This window comes from Manis javanica, chromosome 4 (assembly GCF_040802235.1).
Source record: "Manis javanica isolate MJ-LG chromosome 4, MJ_LKY, whole genome shotgun sequence".
Taxonomy (NCBI): domain Eukaryota; kingdom Metazoa; phylum Chordata; class Mammalia; order Pholidota; family Manidae; genus Manis; species Manis javanica.
Genome location: NC_133159.1, coordinates 135,226,631 through 135,244,636, shown reverse-complemented (window position 1 = coordinate 135,244,636; position 18,006 = coordinate 135,226,631). Strand labels below are relative to the sequence as shown.

At 45.9% G+C, this 18,006-nt stretch overlaps 1 protein-coding gene across 1 annotated transcript in view; it reads left to right on the top strand.

Annotated features, from left to right (window-relative positions):
• The window catches only part of NXN (nucleoredoxin), a 162,059-nt gene that overhangs the window by 113,235 nt on the left and 30,818 nt on the right, over positions 1-18,006 (top strand). Inside the window, exon 2 of the mRNA XM_037022861.2 lies at positions 17,732-17,849. Within this exon, the coding sequence (XP_036878756.1) occupies positions 17,732-17,849 (118 nt within the window). The remainder of the gene's footprint in view (positions 1-17,731; positions 17,850-18,006) is intronic.

The following is an 18,006-nucleotide window of genomic DNA, read 5'->3' as shown; positions in this document are numbered from 1 at the left end:
TTGTTTAATCCCCAGGTAACCCTGTGAGGCAAAAGCAGTCATTTTCCCAGTTTATAGCAGAAATGACTTTCTCAGAGAAGTGAAGTGACTTGCACAGCCTGGCCTGACATCGCCACTCTGATTTCTCAGCCTGCCCTTCAGTGAGACTGGGGAACACAGTGAGCCCCATGTGCTTCTGTGACCCTTCACCTTCTCTGCTTGCTCTGCCTTGTACTTTCTGGGCATTTTCCCTTCCTGTGTGCAGCCTAGAGCTGCTCTTAAAGGAGCAGGCAGGGTTGCCTCGCCCTGTGTCCTGGCTTGCTTCCTCTCAGCCTGGAGGACCTTGGGCCTTCCTTGTTGCATAGCACGGAATAGAGCCCTAGGGCGCTGGAATCCAGCTTCTTGCTTTTGGACACAGACAGACTATTCTTTGGGTGGTCTGGAGCCCAGTTTGAAACTTGTTGACAATTAACAGTTTGGTTCTGGTAAAGGTTGACAGAATTATTGTTCTCTTGAAACTGGTCAGCGTGGCCCAGAAAGTCCGTGCTCCTTCTGGAGAATCAATTTGTATGTGGTTTCTAGTCAGAAGGCCTCAGCGGTTTAAGTTTCCTAAGCGAGTGATTAGTGGCATATTCAAAGTCTGATTCACTGGGACATTGCTGTTCTGGAGAAGAAAGTCAAGCCAATTGCAGCCTCAGAAACTTTACACTCTCTGCCCATTTTGGTTCTGTGGCACTGGTGGCTTCTGGGATCAGCCTGCAAGAAGGTGCCAGCACATCTGGCCTGGGAGTGTCCGCAGAGGGCAGCCCCTTACTGAACTGTCTTGGAAAACTGAAGTTGGTGGAGATTTGATGCGTCTGCTCCTGAACATCCCATGTACTGTGGTACCTTGGGAATGTGCTGTAAAGATCATGGGGTTTTTAAAAAGTGGCCATTCATCTTGCCTGTAGAAGAAACCCCAGGCTTTCTTCTCTTCTGACTCAGCTCAGGGCAGCTTCTGCTGGAGCCAAAGAGTGCAAAGCTCCCTCTCCTTGGGAATGCAAAAAACGGGCCTTTCTCTGCAAATTTATGACAGTGTTCAAGACCATCTTCCCTTTGACCCACAAGTCTGAAATGCAGGATGATTTTTCTCCCATCTGCACATAGTATTTTAGGCTCACATTTAAGAATACTGTATTTAAGGGGTGGTGAGTGGCAGACGGTGAAGAGGCCCTGGTACTAATTTGCTCTGATTCCAGGTGAGTCATCTTGCTCCCATCTCTTCATGTGTCGCACACAGAGTTGTTCCCTCCCCAGGACCCCAGGATCCTGTGGGGACAATAAGAGAAGAGATAAAGGAGAAAGGGATCTGAAAGGGTTAAGGGCATAATGTAATCTTGCTTTCCTTTCGCTTGTGTTTGAAGCAGGGAGGATTTCGTGGTGTATGTGGGCCCTCCATGCACACATATTCACACATCTGTCTTAGTTAGGAGTTGTTTACAAGGAACAGAAATTCACTCAAGCAGATTGGGTCAAGCTCTCAGAATACAGTTGTTAATCACATGGGCATCCAGGTTCAGGAAACATGGCTCAGCTGGGAGACAGCGGGATCTGAATGGGTCCCTCCTGCCCTCCTCGGGGGTGGCACAGTTTCTCATTTGCTTCTCTGTTCTCTGATCTCTGGTGTCTGTCTCCCTTACATTCCCTCCTCTGTCAGCTCTCTGCTTGTTCCTGGTCCAGGAAAGCTATTCCCGCTTCCACTTTACGTTAGTTTTTGTCCCCACTCCAGTACTGTCTAGTCAGTACTTCACCTTTTTCATATCCCTACCACACTTAGAAAATGGTCATTGCTTGCCTTCTGGGATAGAGGGTCAAGGCAGCTTGCCACCAGGACCAGAGGAGGGGGCAGGAGCAGTTGCTGCAGCTGCCAGGCGGCTGAGAGGATCCATTTGGCACCCTCCTCTAAACTATGGGTAGCACACTGATTGGGAAACCCTGTTCTTACTAAATGTATGTTTGTATCCAATTTCTTTGGCCTCAGATCAAGTGTCCACATCTGCTGCCATCACCGGCTGGCCCGAAACCAGTGCCCTAGGAGCAGACCCGTCCCCGGGCTCACCACTGTGGGGTTGGGAGAGGGAGACAAGGACTGGCATCCCAGGTGGGGGACCCCGAGTAGCAAGCCAGGTCAGGTATGTATCAGGTTCCTTCCCTCCCCTGACAGCAGGGACCTTTGTCCTTAATCTCGGTATCCCCACACCACTCGCACAAGTACTTGGTAGGTCTTAGGTGCTCAGTAAATACCTATTGGTGAATGTACAAGTAGGCATGTGCATGGTGTAGGCCTGATGTTCTGCCGAGCAGCATCCTGAAGTCTCGGTCGTCCTTTCCACCCGTGTCATGTCCTTGGACGCTGCTTAACCCCATTTCTCTAGCATATCTAGCAACCTGGGGTGTTCACGCTGTTTTCCTCTCTCTTGTTACCATCTGAAGTCTCAAACTGAGAGCAGTTAACCAGCCAGGCAGGCTGCCTGTGTTTTTTCTCAGTATGAAGCATTTGGAATCAGTTGTGTGGTGGCCCCTTTGAGTTAGCTGTTTAGAAGTAAAACAACACACATGAATACCGCATTGTAGAAATGTCTTTCTGGCCCATGTCTTGGACTTTTGTGTTTCTGTGGAAACGCCCATCTAAATTTCCTGCTTGATATTTTTCTTAATGGCCAGGCATTAACCTGGCAAATACTACATTTTTTTAAGTTCTGCTAATGGTCAGCAAACAGCAGCAGTACCTTTTGGAGATAAGAAATCAACATTTCAATAACTGGAAATAAATTGGTGGTGGTTAATATCCAGTTAAGAGTGACAGAGACCACAGAGAACCCTGCTTCATTAAAAGCTTTATCTTGGATCCTTCACTTGCCCTGTTTTGTATCAGCTTTATTTAGCAGAAAGGGAGATGTGAATTGATGTTTCTTTTTAAGAATAGGGGAATGTAATACTTCGTATTTACTCTGGTATTTATTTCTATATTGGGTATATGTTTCTTTTTTCCTTTATTCCACATGAATCACTTGGATGCATAAAATCAAGGACATTTGTTTGAGGCTCTTATACATCTGTCTTGAATTTCATCTTTTCCACCGTCTTCGACTTTCCAAACAATTTACCTCCCTCTTTCTCTCTCCCTGCTGTTATTTATTTCATTGTGCCATGGAACCCTTTCATTTCAAGAGCTGGCAGAGAAGAATAATGCAAGCCACAATCCTCTCCTATATAAAGGCATTTTGGAGCATGGCGATCACAGCTTCTTAGTAGAGGATGCAATTCCTTCCACTTGGAACACAGCTGCTCCTAGCCATGTGGCTGATGCTGGTTTCAGAGCTGTTAAGGAGCCCAACTTGCTGGATTCCCAGGGAGGGAACGTTCCTGTCATGGACCAATCCAGTCCAATTTATGGAGGACCTTCGTGTGCCAGGCTCTGCACAGCACAGCTCCTTAGGATTGTCCTCTTTGATCCTTTTTTTTCCAGACTGGGAATTTCTCACATCATTGTAAATGTTTCCTTTCCTCCCCTTGTCATTTGGCTGGGCTCTGTGGGACTTCCTGAAGCAGGAAAGTGGTAACAAGGGGTTTAACTGGGCACTCGGAAAGTTCTGCCAAGAAACAGAGCTTTCTATGCAGCTGGGGCAAAAAAAAAAAAAAAATTCCCCCAAAACAAAAAACACCCTGATAAAATAACAATCAAGTAGGAAATTGAAAGGACTGCTTTGCTGAGTGCTAGTGGCTCCACCATGGAACAGGTAGGTATTGATGGTGCTAAAATGATAAACATCTCCATAACTCTCCCAAACCACATTTCCTGCTCTTATTTTCATTTGAAGAGTGGACATGGAAAAGCTCACTCTGCCGACTTGTAATTTACCACATTTGGGTTAGTAGGTGTTATGCAATCACATTCCTAATCTACTGGAAGCTGCAGAAAGTTTTGAACCCACTTGCCTGATTTTTTCTTGCAATAGCAGCTTATTTAGTAGCTGCTTAGGGACCATGATGAGTGTGTGAAAATGAAACCCTGGCTTATTTTACATGCTGCATCTGTACAGGCAAACGTGAGAAGCGAGGAAGTGTGCTCTCTCTTGGCCTGAATGTCCTCATCGTCATTATCGGCATCACTTGTTGAGTATCTGCCATGTGTAATGCATTGAGGAGGCAAAAACACCGTAAGACTTATAGCCCCAGGGAGGCTCGTCTGAATGAGGAGGTGCACAAAGAGTCTTCTGGTTTCGAGCCCTGTAAAGATGATGAGAGCAGGATTGTGGAAGGGTAGAATTCTGTCTGGCTATGAGCGTGGTGGATCACTTCACATCTTAAAACTCCACAGTTTATGAAATATCTTTCTCTTTGTCATTGGAACTTTCCACTGTGGTACCCAGCCCTAGGGGCTCTATTGTGTGCAGTAAATCCATGCTGGACATGTCATGCAAGTGCTGAGTTTGAGAGTTAATAGAAAATCAGAGCTTGGAACCCCAAGGTCATGGCTTGCCAGCCCACCGAGAGCTGAAGAGCCCTTTTGTGCTGTCCTTGGAATCCAGCACTGACACCATCTCCTGAGGGGAAGGTCTGTTTTAAGATGAAGAAGGCTGCTTAGTATGGATCTTTTTTTTTTAAATTAAAAAACAAAATAGAAAACCTTCTGGCATATTTTTTTTGTGAAGTCCCTTCATCAGGTATGGCTGATTCCTGAATTTGATCACCCTACATCTTGCATTGAGCCATGAGGAAAGAATTGGTTGCAGTCAATTGATGACATTTACCACCTTCCAGTTAAAGAGGGAGAATGGTGAGAGTCCATCCTTAACAAGCAGAGTCCCCAAATCTTCGAGAGATGGCATTCTTCCTCCCACAAAGCCCTGTTCCTAGGGTTCCCTTCTTCTTTGTTTTCTTTTAGCTTCATGGACCCTATAAATGTCTGATATATAGACGCTCAGAATTTATTTCTCTTTTGTATGAACTTAATATTCTGGGTTGAACTTGTGAGGTGACCCGTCTCTCAAGGAGGTGGCCGATCAAGGGTCCCACTGTTTAAGTAAAAATACCCAGCTCAGAGTGAATGTGGGCAAACTTACACTCTTCTCCAGATAACAGCAGTGGAGGGAAGCCACAGAAACCTTACCCACCGCCCCCCAAGAGACTGCCTTTGAGCTGGGACGGGGTCTCTCTGCTTTCGGACCAGTCCTAGTGCTTCGGCCTCACTCAGATGAAAACTCCCAGCCACTCTGGTCCTCTTCCCTTTGCAGCATTTGGCTCGAGCCTGTTATCACCAGCTGCTCCCTGACTGTGCCAAACCACTGTGCCCAGTGGAGGGTTTTATACCAGATGCGGCTTTAGGAAATCCCTCCGTCAGCTTGCGCCAGCCGAAGCACAGGGAAATGGAGCAGCCTTTGCCTCCATCTGTGGTGTCGGTTGGAGAGGACTTAGCGGCCATATGTTGCTTTGTGCTCCCAGCAAACAGCTCATCTCCTGGCTTGTTGAGTCATTAGGGCAGGAAGTTGCACGGCAGAGTCAGTGAGCCTTTTTCCTTGGTGTTACAAATGATACTGGTTCCAAGTGTTCAGGCATGGGATTCTCTTAAGCCCACAGTGATGAGAAGTAGAGCGATGAAGACATATGTTATATTTTAGCACGTTTGAAAGGGTGAGAAGAAAACATTTACATTTTCTTCTTTATATTTGTGGACATCCTCTCATGTTACTAATCTGATGAAGCTGGTCTGAAGTTTGGTAGCAAAGTTGCTTGGTGCATGACTCCTGCAAAGAAAGGTGTGGAGCAGCACGAGGCCACCGGTGCTGTAGAATGTGCTTTAATTCCGCGTTGCTCAGTGTGACTGCTGGTTGCATGCGGCATGCAGTGTTGTTCTCAGGCTCACCCTTCACCCTCTCCAGTAACACTCTGTGGCCTCATCACCAGGATCGCAAAACTACAGCCCACTGCTGGTGCTGGCAGCCAGACCCAGGCCTCTGAGCCACATGCGATGCCACTTTTCTATTTTTTAGCTTCTCATGCCTGCCTGCATGGCCACCATCAGCCGCTTGGGTCTCTGGGGGTTGTGTCCATTTCTTAGTTGAGTTCTGCCACTTCCCTGTTTGGAGAATGAAGGATCCATAGGACTGATGTTCAGCTGAAAAGTATCTTCATTTCCTTGGAGAAGTGGTGCAATTGCCAGCCCCAGAGTTGTTGTGGGGGAAGTAGACTCCTCTGCTTTCTCCTCTTTGGCAGGGTCTATCAGCTTACCTTCTGGTAGAGGGCCTCTTGTGAAATATTCTGTTTATTTGTGTGGATTATTCCCAGTCGGCTCTGTAGTGTCCTGATCATTGTAGCCAAGTACTGCTATTAACTGCTCTTCTGGCTGGACCATGTGTAGGACCCGTTGCCCTAAGAGGGCTTTCTGATAGAACATCTGGACAGGCACACATTACAGGTGTTCTCATATGAGTGCTCACGGTGTACCAGGGATGGTTCTAAGCACTTTCCATGTATCATCCTCTTAGTGACCCTGGGAGGTAGTAGTAGCATGGGACCATTTTGTGATTGAAGAAAGGCCCGGGGAGGCTAAGTAATTTTCCCAAAGTGGCAGAGCTGTGATTCAAACCAAAGCTGTTTTCCCCAAAGCCTGTATCCTTATGTGATCCTCTGTTCCCCACCTTGGTGCGGTGCGGTTTGGGGCCTCCAGAACACAGCGGTCCTCATGGAGAGAGGATCAAGGGGGCAGTGGTTGTTTTGTGTTTAACCTCATAGAAGCATAGTGTGCGGGCTGTTATCCTGGGAATCAGCAATGCATTTGACAGCACTTTGGAGTGACAAGTTAAGGTGGAAGCATTACTTGCTGTCAACTGGTGAGGTGTGTGGTGGAAGGCTGGCTGCTGCTGAGGACAGATGTCTCTTGGATCAGGAGATAAAAGGAAGAAAAAGCATATCAGATTCCCTACCTCTCATACTAGCAGCAAAGTGATTTCTGTTTTAAAAGAGTATCTTGCCAAGCAAACTGAGGCTGTTAAGAACTTAAGAAGTCCCCATACCACCAGCCTGGGAGTGAGTGGCATTTACTATGTGGAGTTACCTCTTGGCTCGGTTCCTCTATCTGTAGGTGTCCTAAATTGGTACAAGACCCAAGAAGTCATTTCCTCCATTCCCCCCTCCACGAGTGGGAACCTGCAGCTGACGTGAGGGCTAAACCACAGTTAGGGTGGTCATTATATTTTTCCACTTACAGTTAAGGAGAAGTGGCAGTATTCTCTTTAGGCATCATCGTTGTCGTCATTATTTCTGACATTTATCAAGCACTTACTGTGTACCAGCCAGTGCTCAAAGTGTTGTACATACATTAACCTGATTAATGCTCACAGCAACAGCATGAAGGCAGGTGTGATTGTGCTTATTTTATTCTTGGGGATATGAAGGCTCTAAGAGGTGAAGTAATGCCCAAGATCCCCCAGCTGGTATGGAATGGATTTGGGATGTGGACCCAGGCAGTCTGGCCCCAGAACCATGTTCTTTAGCATTTTGCCTACACCATACTACCGTCCAGCAACAATACTGACTGAAGATTTGACTGACCAATAAGACCCAGCTCAGCCAGGAGCTTTTGGTTCTTGTGGCCACCCGTTTGGAATGGAAGCGGTGCTAGGGAGGCAGAAGAGAGATGCTTGAGGAGGCCAGGATGTTGGCTTTAACACACAGAGCCATTCCTTGCATATTCACTACAGAGGATGGGGCCAGTCTTCCCTCTTTCTCTTTCTGCTCATTACTCCTGGCATTTGCCATGGTCTGCCCCAGGTTATGCCTGTACAGAAATATTATGGCTCCCCCCTTTTTTTTATTGTGGTAAAATATATATAATATAACATTTACCATTAACCATTTTCTACTTGTAAACCAAAAGGTTCCTGAAGGCAGGCACAGTGTCTCACCCCCCTTCATTTCTCCCGCGGCACTTTGACTAATGTTGTAAGTAAATTGCACCTAGTAAAGCTCTGTTGGATTGTATAACCCAGCTAGGTCAGCTGTATGTTGACAAGAGAACTTACTCTTCTGACATTTAGAGAAACAAAGAATACATTTTCAACACTCTGTCCAGCCTTTTCTTTTAATACAGCCTGGAGTAACAGATGAACCCAGAAGGAGGATGGCCTGGTGTATTTAATGCCTGGTGCCTTAGTCTGCAGGAAGCAGACTCTATGAGGTTTTCTAAACCTCATACTCTATGGTCCTTGAGACATAGGTCTTCTTTCTGAAGCAGCGATAGTGAAGGAAAAATTGATCATTAATCCAGCTTCATAAGTGCACATCCACTAGGTGGGCTTTGATTTTACATAAGCTGGTGCTGGTCTGACCAGCCTGGCCCAGCCCACCTGCATCTTGCTTGGTCTCGCATGCTGGCCCATTCTCTGTGTTGGCTTCAGGCAGAAGAGAGGCAGGAAGGTGAGGAGGGCTTCGGGATCAAAGGCACTATGAGATAAAGGCAGGAGGCTGTAATTCCACCAGCACTTGTTTAGGGTTGTTTCTTCTTCAATTTAAAGAGCCTTTTGGGCCCCCAAGTATCCCAAGGAACTCGGAAGAGAAGAGTCTCGGTATAAAGTAGCCCTTTAAACAGCTGAACTTGATTGCTTAGCTAGGCATCCAGTCTGGCTGACTCATGAATAGGATTTCCTCTCTCTCTCCCTTCCCTCCTTCCATTTACTCTTTCCTCCATTTGTTCAGCCATCATTTATTGAACACAGAACATGTGCCAAACAGTGTACTTGGCCAACAGCTGTATCAGGCTGTGAAAATTTCAGTCATAAGCCAAATCACATACTAGGAGTCACGCTTTAGAAGCAGGATTTGGTCTTAATTCTGGGGATACAAGGCCCTGTGGGAGCATTTGGAGTGGTTCTGGGAAAACAATAACAACAGAAAGAACAATAATTGGCATTTCTGATAGCAGCTAGCAATAATAATGCAGTGCCTACTCTGTGTCAAGCCCTATTCGAGCACACCATGTAACACATCTGATCTTCACAACTGTCCAGTGAGGTGTAGGTGCTCTTATCCCCATTTCACAGATGAGAAAATTCAGAGAGATGAATTTTCTGGCTCCAGAGCCTATGCTAAGTCATCTCTAGTATATATCCTGCCTTGACACTGGAAGGTGGGACAAGAGGAATTTTTCCTCTTAGACTGTATATATCATGGGCTTTGGTTGTGTTTGGTTAGGAACGGTGGGTTCACTTTTAAGGATCTGTCTTTAAATGCTGCTCCCAGAAAGGATGGTGTTGACTGTGGCCAGCTTTTGGTGGAAGGGCCAGGGGTAGTTTGCCTGAGAAGGCTCTGGCTGACCTTGCTAAGGAGATTGCTGATTAATCTGACATCTGTGTTAGCTTTGGCTTGATCCCACAGATACACAGCAGCTGTTGAGAAGTAAAAACTTAGACCCCCAGTCAAGTGCAAGACCCAGTCCTCAGAGGGAGCGGGAGATTCTGAGTCACCCTCAGAAGCTCGGGCTTCTGGGAAATTGCCAGGTTGCATTTCCCTGTGGCATCTGTGGGTGCTGACTAATCTCACCAGTGTTTCAGTTTTGCTCGGCTTCATAGTGTGCTTGTCTACAGTCCCCCAGTTCCGGTCCTGTCCTGTTTGAATTTTGCTTCCTTGTTTCGTGGGTCACTCCCTGTAAAAGCGTTTCTGGTGGGCATTCCTGGTATGGTAGCCCCAACCACAACCTTCGAATGGCTAACCAGAACCAGGCACTGGGCCTGGGGATGGGAACTTTTAAGTAACTCGATCGCCTGCTTTGTCATCCTTTTTGATTTTTGCCAAGTTGAACCAGTATTGAGACCTCTTTCCTTGTTTCTATTTAGTCTTTGTCGCCTTGCTTCTGAATCTGCTGAAGTATTTATAAACACTTAGATTTCTGGGCTTTGCAGTTTTGCTGTGACCTATTCTAGAGAGTTACCTGGCATTGGAGTAACTGAAAGGAGGTGGTCCGACAAGTTAAACTGTCATAAACTGGGTGGACTTTTTGCCAGGACAGGCACTGGATGGAAGAGCCTGTCTGTCCGTCCCACCTGTGGCCCCACCAGTCCGTGCTGCCCTTTCTTGGCAGGCGCTTGTCTAAGTTGCCATTAGCCTTTTTCTCTCCTGATGACCAGTGGAAATGGAGCCCCTGCTCTCAGTCCAGCCCCCTGGTTCAAGGGCTGCTGGGATGGAGGCTGCCTGACTCAGCTCCTTCTCCCTGCTATGCCCTTTTGCACCAGACTGTACTGTATTTCACACTTTTGTCATACAAGCCAGAAGGTGAGGAGATGGAGAAGAAATTCCTGTCAGAATCAGGCGGGGTATCAAAGTTCTCTCAAGTAGAGAGAAAAACAGATCTGTGGAGTCCATTAAAAAAACCTTCCTACTGCCCCTTTAATATTTGGAAATCCAAAATGGGAGGTGGATGGGAGAAAGAAAGGGGGGGAAAAGAGGCAAACAGACCACATAAAACTGGTCCCAAAATATGTATATGTTTTGCAGAAGGTGCTTACTGCAAAAAGGTGCTGCAGAAGGAAATCCCTGTTTCTGAGGAGTTGTATATACAGCCTCCTAACTACACACTTGATTGATTAGCTTTAAAATAGAGTTGACAGGAAAATGTTTTTTGAAGAAGATGCTGACAAGACAAGGGGGAAATAGGCATAAATTTGATTCAGATATTAATGATGTGTCCCATGTGTGTAGTAAGTTAATGTTCAGAGCTTCCACATACACAGCTCCTCATTGAAGGCCCATAGTCATCCTGGGATGTGGGTGTTCTGTGCTGGGCAAGGAGGCGTGACCTGCCGGGACTCTGGTACCATGTCACCTGGCAGATGTCAGGGCCAGGATGTAAACCCAGGCCCCCTGGAGCCTATTTCTTTCCACTCCACTCTGTTTCCTCCCAGGAAGGCACTTTAAGATAAGGAAGCACTTATGCTCCTGACTCTGATTAAATGCTCTTATATCATACCAAGGAAGAATGTGAACTCATTTCTTGGGGATCCTTAAGGCTAAGTGCAGTTAGTGTTCAGCCCTGGGTGGTTTGATGTGCACCATCCTGAAGGCAAAGGGGTGAGTTAGAGACTGCAGGTGGTGATCAGTTCCCAGTGAGGTTAGGAACACAGAGGCAGACAGCAAGAGTGTCATCTCCTACCTGCCACTATTACACCACTCTTCACTAATAGGTCAATGCTGATTTTTCTTAGAGGAGATTTTAATGATGGGGCAATATCATAGCTTTCCCAGTTGAATTGAGGTCAAGCCATGCCCTAAAAATGAACTCTCAAGACAAGGGGTCATTATCCGGGGTCCATAGACCTTTGGGAATCAAGATGCGTTCATCAGTAGCCTCTAAGGAATTTGCAGACTCTATGAACTACACACAGACTTTTTGTGTATGTGCATTTTTTCTCTGGGGAAAGAATCTATGTCTTTTATCCTCAAAAGTGTCTGTGACCCCAAAATGGTTATAAAACCACTGTTTTAAGAAGCCTTTTTGAAAACTTTAGTGGACTTGGATATCATACTGCTAATCCCACTCCTCTGACACCAAATGCTATATTCCCGCCTGTCCAAGACCAAGTGAAATGGTGTATTTTTTCCCAACACACACACACACACACACACACACAAAACAATATTATACACAGCAATAATAGTAGTATAACTCCATTCGGGTTCCTGGACCCGATTTCAATGTGTGTACGTATGTGGGAGGGGGTCTTCCCACACATAGCAATACCAAGCAATTCTCAAACACCAGCAGTGTGTCACTCAACTCAATTCTGATGCTGTCTGCCCAGACACAGCACCAGATTCCCCAGGTTAAGGGCTCTGTCCTACAATAACTGCTCTGCAGACATGGGTTGCAAGACTCGGGCAGTCAACCTGCGCTTCTGACCTACCGGCTACAGAGTGGAGGTTCCCACGACCCCCCCTTTAGGTTCGGTTAATTTGCTGGAGTGGCTCACAGAACTCAGGAAAACACTGAAGGATATCGTAAAGGAAACAAGTTAACAGCCAGATGAAGAGAGACATAGGGCAAGGTCCCAAAATAAGGAGCTTCTGTCCTCGTGGAGCTTGGGGCCTGGCTCAGTGGCACGTGGAGGCGTTCTCGTTCCCCAAGCTTAGAACTCTCCCCAACCAGGAAGCAAGATCCAACCAAGCAGAGCAGAAAAGAGAGAGATAAGCTCTTCTCAGGGGTTTTGTGAGGGCTTCATTGCATAGTCATGATTGACTAAATTATTGGCCATTGGCTCGTCTAACCTCCAGCCCCCACCCTTGGGTGGGAGTGTGTGTCCAAAAGTCTCTCATTAACATGACAAAATACCCATTTCATCTTTAAGACGCTGCAGTGTTTTCAGGAACTGTGGATGAAGAACAAATCTATCCTATGCCTTGTGCACTGTTTCAGTGCAGAATAACTGATGCTACAACCTGAGGAAGTTAGTCCCATGCAAATCTACAAATCGCTGATGAATGACCTAAGTTCCTACATAAATCACTATCATATAAAATTAGACCATGAGGTAGTATTAGTCTACAAAAGGATCAACTTTTCTGTGTCAGATGTGAGTCTAGAAGCATAAGTTTCTTCCATTAAACCAGTGGGCCTTTACTTGGTAACAGAAGCTACTAACAGTGAATAAAACACAAGCCAAGACCTCCTGTCTTCCTTGACACCCTGTGGGAAAGAACGGGCAGAATAGGAAGCTAAAAGTCAAAGGGGTTATAGTTTTTCTGTCTCTCCAGGGAGGATACTGAGGAAAAAGAAGTATCTGTGGTGATGTAGGGTAGGGCGTTACTGTCCTTCTGTCTACACAAGGGACCCAGAAAAAAATCGTTCTTCAGTATTTGTCATGGCCAGGACAGCATCTCTACTTTTAGAATCTTAAAATGTATTCTACCAAAGCCCTCAGGCTACTGCAGGCAGGCCAGCCAGCCTTTGGATCTTCCTTTTATGACATCAGCTGAGGGTGATCCTAATTCACACTGGGTGGCCAGAATTTAGCTGCTATGTTGCCCAGGTACCAAAACCGACCATTACTTAAAAAATATTTTGCCAAGAGCTAATCACATGCTTAACATTTCAGGTATAACATGGGTACCTACAATCAAGCTGTTCTATTAAATCATGTATCTGCTGTCTTAATATTTAAGGTTCATAGGCTGCAATTTACTGTAGGGAACAGTCTATCTACCCTAAAAGATTCTTGTTCAAGATGCCATTTGCTTGGGGCAGCGGGCAGCCCCAAGCCCCAGGGAAGACATGATTGTGCTGATTGATCCCTCAACAATACATGTGACCAAGGAAGATTTCTTCATGAAGGCAGGGATGGTTTAACCTTGGAGCAGCTACTAATAAAATATACTACAACAGGTCAAAAGAGTAAGTATAAAGTACCCATCCATTCTGGATAAAACGGTTAGTCAAAAAGTTATGAAAGGCTATTTTTTAAAATTGTGGCAAAATACACGTAATGTAAAACTTACCGTCTTAACCATTTTAAGCATAAAGTTCAGTGATATTAAATACATTCATACTGTTGTACAGCCATCACCACCATCCATCCCTGATCCTCTTTTCATCTTGTAAAACTGAAATTATAGCTATTAATAACTCCTCATCCTCCTGTTCTCCCAACCCCTGTCCACCACCATTACAATTTGTGTATTTATAATTTTTAACTACACTAAGTATCTCATATGAGTGGAATCATGCAGTATTTGTCTTTTCGTTACTGGCTTCACTTTTCCTCAAGGTTCATCCATGCTGTAGCATATAGCAGAATTTCCTTCCTTCATAAGACTGAATAATATTCAAGACTATTGTTTAACGTGTTAAGTAATATCTATCTCAAACCAGTGGCTAATATGACATGAAAGTAAAATATTACAGATATATCCATTATGGTCAGGTAGAAGAAGATAAGGATACTTGCTACTTAATAATGTTCTGGAAATTCCAGGCAACATAATTCTATAAGAAAAGGAAATAAATGGTATACTGTTGGAAAAAGAAAACAAAGTTATCCTTATTTGCAAATCAGCATGGTTTTCTATTGAAACTAGAAAACTGCTTTGAAGTAAGACTATTTAATTAAAAATAAATATATTTATGTTGTACAAACATAAAAACTAGCTGTTTGTTCATTTGTGGTGTAGATCCCACCATTTTGCCTATTCAAGGGCTTTGTTCTTGCATTTTCCCTTCTCATCAGCTTTTTTCTGTCTTGTGGATCATCCCTAACAGCATATTATAGTCTCTCCTGTCTTTAAAATATCCTCCCTCTGACCTCATCATATGTTTTTCCAGCGACAATCCCGTTCTCTGTTCCCTTCACAGCAAAGCTCTTAAAGAGAATTGTCTGTGACCTCAGCCCCTTATCTGCTATTTTTTTTCTCCTTATATAGCCTTTGTCCTTTTTATTATTCTCCTCATGTGGCAAGAGGTGTGAATTTGTCTGGATCCCAGGCCCACTTGAGGTGTGTGTGCTGGTCAGAGCTGCGCCCCATTCTCTCCCTCTTCCATGGCTGACTTTCAGCCTCACCGCTTCACTGACTCCTTCCTTACCCTGTAAAGGTCATATGTGACCTGAGTTGCCACATCCACTGGTTATTTATCCATTCTCGTCTTACTCATTGTCTGGGCAGTGTTCCACCCAGTGGCCTACTCTCTCCTCTCCAAAACTTTTTCACTTGCCTTTTGGGACACCAGAGTCTCCTTGTTTTCCTTCCATGTCACTTGTCACTCCTTTTCAGTCTTCTGCGTGCAGTCCCTAGCTCTGCCCTGGGGTCTTTTTTCTACTATAGCCTCATCCTTTCCGTGAATGACCTCACCCAGGCCAGTGACTCCTAACAGCATCTAGACACTCTGATGATCCCTGATGTTTATCGCATGCTCCTCTAGCCCCAGAATCTAGATGTACACATCCAGGTGCCTACTTGCAGTCTCCACTTGCACATCTAATAAGCATCTCACACGTGACCTGGACAATCTTGATTTTCCCCCTCAAACCTTGTCCTGCTCCACTCTTGCTCATCCTGGTTAATGGGACCCTTGACACACTTTTGTACAAACCCCCAAACCACACTTGATCTTTTTCTTTCCCTCACACCTTCCCCCATTCAGTTTGTCAGCCCACTGTGTTGACTGTCTGCAAATACATCCTGTCCTCACTCTTACTGCTACAGTTCAAGCCCTAGCCACTGCTCTCGGCTCCTGGCCTGGGCTGTTTGCAGTGGCCTCCCCGTTGTCTCCTGTGCTCCCAGGCCTTTCCCTGCAGCCTGCTCCCTCACAGCAGCCAAAGTGACCTTTTAAATAGCTAACCCTCAGTGACTTCCTATTACAATCAGAATAAAACGCCATTATTTTTATCAGTCTACAGGGCCTTAAAGACCCAGTCCATGAGTGCCCTGCTGACCTCATCGTGGCCTCCCCCTGATTCTGGCTACTCCAGCCTTCTCTAGTCACCTTCTGGCCTCTTCCCAGGTTCCCTGAGCCTCAGGTGGTTTCCCCAAGGTGCTTGTGACTTGTTCCATCTCATTATTGGGGTCTGTGCTTGAATGCCATTTCTTCAAAGATGCCTTCCCAGACCACCCTCTCAAATACAGACCACTCCCCCCAGGATGCCTTTGCTTTCACCCTGCTCGGTTTTCTTTTATTAGATCTGAAATTATTATTTTATTTATATTCTTGTTTATTGTCGATCCCTCCTACTAGACTAGAGGCTCCAGAAGGTGGTGACTGCATCTGCCTTATTTCTTGTATCCCTTGTGATTAGAACAGGCCTGACACACAGTAGGTGCTCAGTTAATATCTTTAATAAATTTTAGTACTTACCAGTTATAGAACACCCTGAGGAGAAAAGTGTTATTTACAACAGTGATATATATATATATATATATATGCATATTGGTATCTATGTGGATATGTATCAAATGCCTAAACACCAAAAAGTTAAAGATAAGCAACAAAAATGAGGCATCCTTTTTTCCTATCAAATTGGAAAAACTGATGTTAGCCACCATGCTGGTGAGAATACTAGGAAATGGGCACGCTTACTTGCTGTTGGTAGAAATGCAGAATCATCTAAGTTTTTCTAAGGGTGAGTCATAGGTGATTTTTATCTTAGTTTTTGTGGTTTGCTACGTTTCCCTGTCTTCCCGATAATTACTTTTTCCCCCAGTAGTTATTTTTTAAACTAGGAAAAAAAATCCCTTAATTCCCCCCCCACCACCTCTTTTTTTTATTAACCTGGCTATATCCTTATCACAGCAAACTTGTGAAGCTGATCCCAGCAGCAGGGTGGTCTTGCTCTGTTGAACGTCTTCTCTTCAGAGTGTTTCATCTGAACCCCATCAAGTTTCTCTGGAATGGTGCATTACTGGGCATTATTGAGAACTGTATGTGCAGAATCACCCTCGTAAGGTCCTAGGCTCGTCCGGGAGCCCACTGGAAACGTGCAGTGCTAACGTGGAGCCCACCCAGTTTGACATGGGGTGCCACAGCCTTTTCTGCCAAGACTCCGGTCTCCACAGATAGGGGAACCCTAACATTTCTTGGCAGATGCTCCGCCCAACTCCCTCATTGCTTGGAATTGAATTAAAAACAATAATAATCCCAGCCACATATGCCTTCCCCTCTGCTTGGGGCAGCTGGACTTGTGATGCCTGCTCCCCTTAGACACATCCGTGCCCTGTCCTGCAGTGCCCCCGAGGCCGGCCCTCTTGTCTGGGCTCCAGGCTCCCGGAAGGAAGGCTGCAGCTGAACCACCAGGGGACCATTCTTCAGTCTCCTTTATTTCTTTCTTTTCTGGAGGTGTATTGATAATTCATTCAATTATGTCACTTTCTGGGCTTGGCAGTTAGGTTCTGGAGCACCCAGTGTGGCCTACTTGCACAGTGGTCCCCGACGTCTGTGAGCAGACAAAGGCACTTGCTCACAAGGGCACCGGGCGCCTAGCCCCGGGCTATTGCATTCATGCGTTCTGGGCCTCATCCCTCTCAGACCCTGGCCCTCTGACAGCTGGCACAGCCAACCCCAAGAACCTGCCAAAAGACTGTGGCTTCCTTTGAGCTGCTTCAGAAACTAAGGGTTGGGGCTGGCTCAGGATAGTGCTTCCCTAGCGTTGGCAGGCTGAGTGGCACACACTTACAGCCACCCGATATTCCAAGAGCAGGGACTTCATGAAGCGGTAAGAGGGGCAGGTTTTAAGTTGGTCTTCTGTTGGCTGCCCTTGTCCCTTCTCCCCTGGGCCTCAGGGGACATGGCCCAGCAGGGAAGCCGGGGAGCACTTGTCTGCTGATGTGGTAGAAAGGCACTGATAACAAGCCTCCCTTCCTGCCTCAACCACTGGCAAAGGTCTGATTGTGTTCAAAAGATGTATAATCCATCTTCATCCCCAAGCTTTTTAGAAAAAGTGCCCATGGGAGAGGGAAGAGAGAAGAGCACTCTTTGAGCAAGTGTGGTCCTCTGCAGTCCTGTGTCCCAGCTGGGGCCTGGGTGGGATGCAGCCTCCCCTGTACTGTCACAGTCCCCAGAGGTGTGTGGGCCTGGAGCTTCTCTCCGTTTGGCCCAGCCAGCCCTGCTGTTCAGGTATTCGTTTATTTATACTTTAGTGTCTTGCAGGCCATCTGCCCTCAGGCTTGAGGGGCTCAAAAGAATTCTGTAATTAATCCACTTTGGACTTAACCACCTTTTTTACTTTTCTTCTTGCAGCTTAAACTTTGGAACAAATACCGAATTTCCAACATTCCATCACTAATATTCCTAGACGCAACCACTGGGAAAGTCGTGTGCAGGAATGGGCTGCTGGTGATCCGTGATGATCCAGAAGGTAAGGACAACCCTGGTATGTCCATTCTGTACTCCCCACTCTGTCCCCCTACCCTGACCTCCGCCCCCATTGGTAGAGAGTGTACAGATGAAATACATGTGAGTGGGTTTATTTGGCTAGAGAATATTTTCTAGATGAAATTATAGTATTCTCTAGT